Raw genomic sequence first — 10,857 nt, 5'->3', positions numbered from 1 at the left:
TTAGCAACTCTACTGGCTCCCTTTTGACTTCTATTTCACTTATTGATTGCATCCCTGCACTCTCATTTAAATCAAAGTCATAATTTACTGGTGACAAATTACGTTCTAGTTCAATATTTGAGGGATTAATGGAACCATCCTCATTAAACTCAATTCCTGATCGTGAGGATTCTTGGTCAGAGACCGGTTCCCTTCTGAAATGTACACTACTTTCCATATCTTTTAGTTTGTTAGCAGCAGTTAATAAATATTTTAAAAGTCTTTGACTTAACTTAAATGCTTGATTTCGACGAATGATGTCGTCGCGGTGTACCAGCAATCGTGATGCGACGCGTCGCGACGTATTGAAGGCAGCAGCAGCAGCCGTAGCGTCGAGTACCGCCACAGGAATCGCCTACTGCAATAGCTCCAGGGGGGGGGCAGCAAGGCACCGTTGACCGCTCGGCGCAGCCGGCAGCTGTCTCGCAGATCAGCGCAGCTCCGCGATGACGCACCGTCTTCCTTTAGTCTCAGCGCCGTCGGCAGCCGCGATCCAGCATCGTCGCCTTCCTCACCATCGTCACTAACCAACGTACAGCGGTAGACACTTATTGTTTATACACTACACCTGCCTTTACTGGTAACACTGTTCCCACACTAGCTCAATTCAGTGTCCTGTTATTGCCTACCGAGTTCGTTAATTTATACCAATCGCTTTCACACATCGAGCACTTTTATTTGCTTTTAATTCAGTTTTCCCGGCCGATAAGCACCATATGTGGGGCGGCGAAGAAGTCGTCGAATGAGTTGTTTGAATGTTCATTTCACGTAACAGACTATTGCCGATGCAACATATGTGGGACGGCGAAGAAGTCGTTGTTTAATGTTGAATGAAAGTTGAACATTGCCACCTTAAATCACGCGAGCCTGGCAACTAATTTGGTGGCCAGTCAGAAAGCGAAGGGAAACTTACTGACCTTAGTTCCCAGTCTGCACGGCCACATTCCTGTACAGCCCAGCTAAACGAAAAATATCCATAGTTCTTCACGGGATTAGGGCTGCTTCAATAAAATTTAAAGTTCCAAACAAGATTTTATTATCTTAAAGGCTCACACAAATTACTCGAAACTTCTGAAAATGCTAAAGACATTAAATATTGTTAATTCAGCCAATCGTTTAATAGTTCAGAGGCGACTTCTACAGCAAGTTCCTCCCGAATAGTTCATTACTCTAACTAACGGTGCTCTATTAATAGTTCGCAATAATGTTAAAAAAAAAATTAATGCTCGCCTTAAAAGTGGAGTTAGTCACCACTTGCCACGCGGAATTATACTTCACACGGACGGCACAATAACAGTTTGTTACCGAAGTCTAAACGATCCAGGACGGTGTACAGTCCTCGCGATTTTCAATGTCCGTTTACATTGCTAAGTACGCGCATGTCGCAGCCCGCTATGACGTCACCCGAGGCGAGGCGCGATCGGACGTTAAGCTCGCGTGGACTAAGCGTTGGTCTAATGCGGAGTGAGCTTACTACTGCCTCTGCCGCTCTTTTTATATAGCTCCGGCGCGTACCGCCAAGAGAGCATCTGTTCTTTTCGTTCCTATGCAGATGCCTGCAACCTCCAAATGATCGCTATCTCAGGCACATAATCTTAAATATCACATTTAATAATAGCTTTACAAACTTCTCAATTTTTGTATACATACATCTGAGCAGTACAGAAGCACGTAGAAAATCTCAGCCCGCTAAAATTAAAACTTTACTCTCTAGAATTTTTACAATGGAACTAACGGTAGATTGTTACCTCTGAACCATAGCTTTATCAAGACTTGTATCAGCTGTTAATTATGCTACAAGACTAAATTGTTAATTGTCCTATCTGATCATTGGTCTTAAATAATTTGTTTTATCATTAAAATTTAAAGTACTTAATCTATAATGCTTATGTACATTTTACTCACAAAAGTAGTTTTTACTAAATTACTAAAAAACTAGAAGAGGTAACTGATTGTGGTATTTCCATTATTATTATTAGGGTGAACTGAAGCATCCTACCAATTTTCAATATTGTAGCTCTATTATTTCGCGCCTCTGATTTTTCCGAAAAACGCGGATTCTGGAGTCAATTTTAGTTTTATGGTTTTGGAAACCAGCACCACTCATTAATGACTTCTTACTGCACCTTCTCACCAAATTTTGGCTTCCTAGCGTCATTATTTAGCGCCTCCTATTTTTCTTTCAAAACGTGAATTTTACGTAAACTACTAATTCTATAACATTAAGATTTGTTACCTGAAACATTATTACATAGAACTATACTTTAACAAAGTTTTACACACAAATCTTAATTTTTACTTTTATGTTAAATGTGGTGCAATACTATATGCAGGCGCGTTACGATGACGTGACGCTACTAGCAGTGAACTAGGGTAAGTCCCGTGCACTCGCTCGCCTCTGTATCTTATACATGATACAGCGCTTGCTTTGCTTCAGCTTGTGACTTTGCGCTGGACGAGAGATTCGCGATAAATGCAAACTAAGTAAGGGACCATTCCGTAGAATACTCTTTGTAAAGTTGAACTGGTATTCCATTGGGACCTGGTGACGTATTCGTTTCCAACTCTTTTATTTGTTTGTCTACTCCTGGGATGCATATAACTATGTCCTCACATGAGAGTCTGTGTGGCGATCAAACGACTTCTAAAACGCGAAATTTATAACTTCTGCTTTCCGTTTACTATCTTCTACTGCCACTCCACACTATTTAACTTCGACCGGCTGAGCAATTATACATAGAACCGAAATTTGCCCGGGTTCTCGGCAGGAACGTTTGCTAAGACATGTGTGGATAAAAAACACTACGTCAAGATCTAAAATCTCTGCGATCTTGACGTAGCACTTTCACATGATTTAAATCAACTGATAGCGTATCTCCCCATTGACAATGTAAAAGAATAGCATATTTTGCTAAGGTATGACGGTACTCGTCGCTGTACGCTTCTCGCGTCTACCTTCTTGCAGACGTTTGACTCTCTACTTACTTCTGCTTGTCATCATTTGCGCGTTCTCTTTTGAAGCGAGAGTACAAGAGCCCCTACTTCCTCAGAGTTTGCAGAATCTTGTTGTTAAGCCACAATGGGTCTTTTCCGTTCTTAATCTAGTTACTCTGCATGCACGTCTTAAAGACACGACTTGCGATCCTTTTAAATTTTGCCCAAAGTTCTCTGCTGCCATCATGTGTAACTAAAAGATTTCAGTTCATTGTTAAGTTGGACGCTAGCAGTTGCTCATCTGCCCTTTTAAGCAGAAATACTCTCCCATCCTTCTTCAGTGATTTATAAAATTTAGTAACCTCCTTGCTATGATGGCGCTTTGATTACTAATCCCCGCCTCTATACTGCCAGCGTCGATAATGTCAGACCTTTCTGCAGCTACAGGGTCTACAATATTTCAATTGCGTGTAGACTGCCGAACCAGCCAGTTCAAGACAGTTTTCAGAAAAGGTGATCAAAACTACATCTCAACACTGCCCGTACCTCCTGAAAAGAATCTCTGGATGTCCGAGTCTATACTGGATAGGTTAAACTGGCCTCCATCTAATACTCCATGACCTGCATATTTCCGCGATACTGAGTTTATACTTTCTTTCAATAACTTTAAAACTGTCACAGCGGAATCGGGTGGCCGGTAGAAACACCCGACAGTTAACTATATTTCACCTAGACCTATTATACACATCCGTATAACATGAATGTCATACTCAAATTCTACCTCAATAGAGACAATATTTTTGTCAACTGCAGTCCTCCAATGCATAGTTCGTTGCGAAGATTTGAACTGTTATACCTCTTTTTAGATAGGAAGCTATACATTTTACTCGATAATCCAGTTCCTCTCCTCAAGACAAGTTCAAAATCGTATCAAAGTGTACCAATCACCTAAACATGACCTTATGAAATACCTCACACAGATCTGACTTTGACCCTCCTGTATAGCACACCGTGTAGGTACCCAGAATAACGTAACTCTCACACTTGCTGGAGCTAACAGTAAACAAATGGGAAAAGTGAGGACAAGTAGAGCTCGTTTTTTTTTATTACCGCGAAATAGCGGAGAGAGTTTCACTGATATGAGACGCAAGTTGGGCGACAATCATTGTAACAGAGCGTTTATCTTTGCGGCGAGATCTTTTCAAGAAATTTCAATCACCAAATTTCTCCTCCGAATTCAGGAATATTTGCTGGGTACCATCTACACAGCGAGAAATGACCATCGTAATGAAATTAGAAAAATCAGAGTTCGGGCAGAAAGATTTAAGTGTTCCTTTTCCCCACGCACTGTTCGAGAGTGGAACGGTGGAGAAATAGCCCGAAAGTGATTCGAAGAACCCTCTGCCAAGCACTTGAACGAGAACTGCTGAATATTTATGAGGATGTGAATGCAAAAAATGTACATCAGCAATCCAGTTAGCCGCCTTCAAATTAAAGGTCTATGTCAGTACAGTGCATGCCAACGAAGAGAAGATACATTGGCTACTCAGCTACGGTGAATGTAAGTTAGCAAAACGGTAATAGCAATAATATTTTACTATTCACAATGCTGGTAACTGCAGTACTTTTAAACGATATGTTAAGTACAGTAAAGGAATTCTTGATTCAAAACTGCGTCATCAAAACTTTTACGTTATTTTGGTTCAAGGTAGGAGCGCTAGAAGACCGTGTACACTGGTTTTAGGGATGCCAGTCTCCCGTTTAAGCAGTTGTGCGCTAACGTGTGAATTCATTGCAACCCAGCTGACAAATATAGCTTCCTCTGTGTGACTTCTACGACTATTCCGTTTCCTTGCGTTGAAATTTCCCATTTTCTGAAGCGCCACAAGACGAGAAAACATCGGTCGGGAATGTGGATTCTTGCCGGGATGGCGCTCTCCGTAGGGTTGCTCTGCCTGAGTAGCAATGCGCCGTCTTTCAACCGCAATAAAAGAATAGTAATGACGATGTAGGTCTTAATCAAGGACTGCGTTTAACGTACACAACAAACAGAAAGTACTTCAGTACTGTACTGCATATACCGGACTTGCAAATAAGAAATAATTACTGCTGTTATTGTTCTGCTAATTTACATTCTCCGTTGATGGGTAACATTTCTGCCTTCTCTTCGTTGGTTTACGTTGCAGTCTCACAGACTTCCAACTGGAGACAGGTGATTAAATGAGCGGTGTGCAGTTTCCTTGCGCTTCCGTTTGTTTACTGTCAGCTCCGGCAAGTGCTATTGCGGGGGAAGAGAGTCAGATCCGTTTTGTGTTCTGTTTTTAACAACGTCATGTTTACTTAATGTTACGATGTGATACATTTTTGAACAGGTCTGGAGGAGATGAATTGCGTTATGAAATGAAACAATAGGGTGCTATTTCAAATGCTTACTGCTGTCGATTTCTTCGTAATAAACATAGTTAGAAGAGAAAAAATAATACTGTTAATTGTTGTTCTGGTCCCCAAGCAACATTTGCTCGATACGTTTCTTATTCGGCTTCTGGACGAAAAGTTATTTGGGGTGGCCAAGATAAACAGGTCACCAAGCGTGTGACAGTCGCCAGTCAAATAAAAGCATAAGTTAAGACATTACTCCAGCTCTAGAGTAATTAAAACTGCAAATCTAAGGCGGCATGGTCCTCATCAGCGAATTTACATCCAGCGCCCCTCTAGAATTTTCCGTAGGTAGCTCTCCTCTGCTATGTACTTACATGTTGTTCCTGCATGTTTTCTAACGTCGTTTTCCACTAGATGCTCGTCTCGGTGTTTTCTTAATCCCTTGGAGAATCTACCATCCATTCGCCTGGCTACATTTTCCGCCTCCTCCACTCCTTTTAAATTTCTATTTATTCAAAATTACACTTATCGCTACTTACTGCTTCCTGATAAATTTGCTTTCTTGTCTCTTCTACTTATACCCATCACACAATGTGTGAGAGAAAAGTAATGAGACTAATTTTATATTTACCAATTTTTTTATATTTTTCAAACAGCAGTATTCTGTCCTTCAAAGTAGTTCCCTTTGGCAGCTATAAACAGGCGGAATCGTTGTCCTCGGTCTTCGTAGCGGCGCTGATAGGCTTCAGTTGCTAGGTCTTTTAACATGTCCATCACAGTCTTTTGAATGCTTTCAGAAGTCCCAAAATGACGTCCTTTTAAGGCATGTTTTCAATTTGCGGGAAAATACGAAATTCATAAGAATTCAGATTAAGTGAGCAGGGAAACCGTGGAATAAGAGGAATGCCCTTTTGTGGTAAAAAATTCCATAATATAAATGGCCATATGACATGGGACACTGTGGTGATGCAGCATTCACTTATCTGCAATGTCCTGTCTCACTAGACTGACCCTCTTCCTGAGGCTTTCAAGAACATCTCTGTGAAACACTTTGTTGACAGATTGTCCTGCAGGAACAAACTCTTTATGCATGATACCCCTACTGTCAAAAACCAAACCAGCATTGTTTTGTCTTGGATTTGCTCTTTCGAGCTGTTTTCATTCCAGCAGATTTGTCAGTGTGTGACTTCTCACTTTGTCAATTTACCTCAGGATCGTACTCAAAAATCCAGTATTCATCACCTTCAATTCCACGACTGAATCATTTCTGGTCATTGGTAATCTTCTAAAGAAGATCAAGGTACATGTTTCTTCATTGTTCTTGTACTTAGTTGTGAGGTTTTTCGGCACCCTTTTGCACAAACCTTTCACAAGTGCAGAGTTTCGGTCAAAATTTGATTTACAGTGAAAGTTTAATAGGTCACCACCATCGTTACTGTTAAACATCTGTCTGACCTCACTAGAGCGTGCAAGCGTTGTACATTTTCGTCGGTTTCTGAAGCTGAAGGCCTCCCTCAGCGAGATTCACGTTCATTGTGTTCTCGGGCTTCCAAAAATTATAAGTGTTCGTGAAAAACTTGGGCACTTGATAAGGAATGTTCCCCATAGCTCTGTTTCAACTTTTCAAGGACCACACTCGCTGATTCCCCACGTTTAACACAAAACCTGAGGCATAACGTTGCTCTAAATATCGCAGTTCCATTTCATAACACATAACGATAACATAACTTCACTGACGGCTCTCTCATAAATCACGCGATCGGTGTACGAAGCTGAAACTCGGACTGAGCACCTGGAAGAGATGAACACACTGGTCTACACAAATAGAATAATACAGCGTTGCCATATCGATCGCCGGGTTTACAGTCTCATTACTTTTCTCACACACATCTCTTGTGCATCATCAACAAATGGTAATGTTACGGTAGTTTATGGACAACGATTGGAATATGACCTTAGTGAAAAAATTGATACTGTTTCTTGAACTTTTAGTTTTATTTTATTTCATATCTTTATTCAAATATGTATAGGTAAACTGATAACAATTTCATCGATTTGTGATATTAAATACTTTTTATTCGTTATACACACAAATTAAAGAGCAACATACATAAACCAAAAAGCAGCAATGTTTGTTAGACACCATGGTTAGTGAGGTACATTCAGTCTATCACGTTTCAGTTCGTTAGCTTCATTTGCTGCATTTTATTCTGAAAGTCATACCTAAATGTGAACTACATAGTACTACGATCAATTTTATGAAGCAATTTCTTTATGTGTGAAACGGAGAAGCTATATTTCAACATTACGTTGTTACATTTGTTGATATTAGTGCAGTCATCTATTATGTTCGTTCTTTTGTTTCACATGTGGATAGCAGTACCACATACCATGGCTTGCTGTAGGAAACTGTCACTTGTGATGCCCATGCCATTGCGAAACATGAGGGGCTTCATCACGTCATTAATATGGCGTCATTCGTTGACTAATAGCTAGTCGAAAGATACTGACGGGAACTGGGCCAGTCCTGTACACCTCCTGCCTTTGCTAGCGCAGTGATGCATCGAGAGAACAACCGAAAGCCGTATCAGTTGCCCCGCAATTACTGGCAAACACACTTGCATCCCTTTATGAGGTCGTGGATCACTTGCTAACGAGTTATCATATGCGGGTAGCCAGCCAATATCAGCACGTTGAACTTGAGCTGTCTTGAAGTTTGTCATCATAAATTGTATTTGAATTCAAAACCAGATTCTAAAGTAGGCGTCGAGACGCAATGGACGTGCAGGTTTACATAACACTACGACAGTACACCAAATTCAGCGTATTTACTTGTGAGACGATATTCCGCAAAACACAAGTGCTAAACCTTGATAGAGTCGTTAGTCGTCATCCTTTGTAGGGAAATGTCTGGAAGGCATAAGTAGTTCGAACTGAGACGAGCAGTTTGTGCGTGATCCTAGTTGTACGAGTGTCGCACGAGCAGCCACACACTGCAGGCGATGGTCATCAGCTTAAGAGCCGACGTCGCCTCCACGCCGGACAGCGAAAAGGTTCCCTCCACCGCGAGGTGAAGGTAAGGCACTTTGTCATTGAATTCGCCGTACTCGCAGCAGTAAGCCCGGCCGGCCGTCTGGTTGGTTGGTTTCCAGTGCAGCCAGTTCACTCTGCAGGCGTCCTGCTTACATAACCTGTACTCTTCTGGAAGCTTACTGGAACTGAGGTAGGGATTGTTTACGCCCACGAACACAATCGCCCGCTTAGATTTCGGCTCGTAGACGACCTTCCAGAAGAACTTAGGCACCGGCACCTTCTTCTCCGACGTGCCTACGTATAAGTAGATGTCCGTCTGGTTGCCGTTCTTGTCCTCGAGTTGCAGTGTACCGTAAGTGCCCGTGTACACCTCAAGGTCGAAGTTGTTGTTGCTGGCGAAGTCGCGCACGTCCAACTCCAGCTGGTTCCAGTTGCCGGAGTTGAAGGCGTACCACTGTGGGGCCGAGTTTTCGTAGTAGAAGGTAGCCGACTGCTGCACGCCCAGCCCGAAGTCCGCCTTGGAGGCCAGGTGTCCTCTGCTGAGGTAGTTCTTGCTCATGTTCTCGGGCGTCGCACCTAGTAGATTCACGAGGGTGTCCCGCTGAGTCCTGTACTGGTTTGACATGTCCACTGAGCCGTACAGTTGGCCCTGCTCCCATTGATCGGGTCTGGGGAAGGAGGCCTGGAAGCCCTTGATGCCGGCGATGACGGTGGCTTTTGTAAACAACGGTGTCAGCTCCTTCGTGTCGAAGCACACTTCGTACAGTTTGTTGAACTCCTCCTCCACCGTGAAGCCGATCTGTACCTGTTTCGAAGACGTTTATCACATTACTTAAGGTTCAAAAGCATTAAAAACAAGAATTCTGCATTAGACAATGGATTAATTTATCTACTTAGGCACATAAAAGAGTTCGGTATCAGAACTATACAGACATTAGATGAAAGTAAACTAAGGTAGTTAGGTGATTAGTTACTTGTAGACTGCATCAGACCAAAGGGCTCAGTTTCAGAACTATACAGACTGCAGGGGACAGTAAACTAAGATAGTTAGTTACTTGACTAGTTACATGTATAATGAGACTTCATCACACATAATGAGTATTGTAGTACCCTATAACGTACTGAATTGAATACACTGGGTTTTCCTAAATTTAAGAGAGACCGCCTGCGGATAACCGGTCAATAACAATTCTAAACTTATTATTTCCAGGCTAACAGCTGCATTATGCAATACACAACTGTAACAGTATATTTTATTAGAGACTGTCGATTTCGGCCTTAAATCCGACCATCTTAGAGTCCAGAAACCATCCCAGCTATGCCTTTCCGTTATTGGAATAACAAATGTACATTGCTCCGCCACGAACATTAGTTGCACATAAACAGCCGCGCGGAGTGGCCGTGTGGTTTGAGGCGCCATGTCACTGACTCCGAGGCCCCTCCCGCCGGAGGCTCGAGTCCTCCCTCGGACATGAGTGGGTGTGTTGTTAGCATAAGTTAGTTTAAGTTAGCATACGTAGTGTGTAACTTTAGGGACCGATGACCTCAGCAGTTTGGTCCCTTAAGAATGCATACACATTTGAACATTTTTTAGTTTGTGTAATGACACATACTCTATGAGACTGAATGGACATAATGTTACGTATATATAGTTACTATGAGTGATGGAACAATTCAGATCCTATAATTGTCATTCTAGTTACGCAAATGCAAAGCTGAGATGGTTTCTGGAGTCGATGACGATCCGATCCTTGACCGATCGTCTCTAATAAAATACACTGTTACGCCTGTGAACTACATGATATAATCCTTAAGATTCATTAACGCTGTGCAACGCCACATCCAGAAAATATTTCTAATATTACAGTTATATTTGTCATGTAGGTAGGAAAAATTCCATCTTTGGCAAATAACCAAACACGTTACTCCTATTCAAGTTAGGCATCGTTAGTGGTCTATAATATAAATAAAATAACTTAATTGTACATATTTTGTTAGATCTGTAGCCATGCTAGGCAGCTGATTTAAATTGCTTAGCTATTTACAAGCATATAGTTTTTCTATCGTTTTCACTTATCCATTTGTTCTTCTGTAGGCAATAGATGAAAATTTCCAGTATATAGGTCACTTTTATAAATCATTAGACATAAGCTATCCCCTTGCCCACTGCACATGAATTGCTTACTAGCTATAGAGTGGCTGAGAGATCATGAGAGCTGAAGAGCAGAGGGTGTACAACTCGCAACATGTGGCGCAAAGAAAGTGTCATTGCGGCCCAAGAATTAGGCACCTGTCACACGAACAATAAAATAATTAAAAAATTAAAGTTACAACAAATTCGATATCTTCTGTTTGAAACTCTCTCTATACGATGCTATTCTCTTATTGAATCATATCATTCTTTTTTTTCTCTACAATTATTGTTAGTGCTAAACATATTATGTGCAACCAAAAAATAATCGTCTTCTTCCA

General features: G+C 41.5%; 1 protein-coding gene across 2 annotated transcripts in view; it reads right to left on the bottom strand.

The window, feature by feature from the left end:
• Window positions 1–7,328: 7,328 nt before the first annotated feature.
• Window positions 7,329–10,857, bottom strand: part of LOC126323728 (uncharacterized) — a 104,703-nt gene continuing 101,174 nt past the window's right edge. For both annotated transcript variants that reach the window (XM_049994739.1, XM_049994731.1), the window contains exon 3: window positions 7,329–9,190. In XM_049994739.1, coding sequence (XP_049850696.1) covers window positions 8,312–9,190 — 879 coding nt within the window. In that variant the 3' untranslated portion in view covers window positions 7,329–8,311. The remainder of the gene's footprint in view (window positions 9,191–10,857) is intronic.

This window comes from Schistocerca gregaria, chromosome 2 (genome assembly GCF_023897955.1).
Source record: "Schistocerca gregaria isolate iqSchGreg1 chromosome 2, iqSchGreg1.2, whole genome shotgun sequence".
In the NCBI taxonomy this organism is placed as follows: domain Eukaryota; kingdom Metazoa; phylum Arthropoda; class Insecta; order Orthoptera; family Acrididae; genus Schistocerca; species Schistocerca gregaria.
The sequence above is the reverse complement of the archived record's forward strand: the minus strand, read 5'-3'. Positions and strand labels throughout refer to the sequence as shown.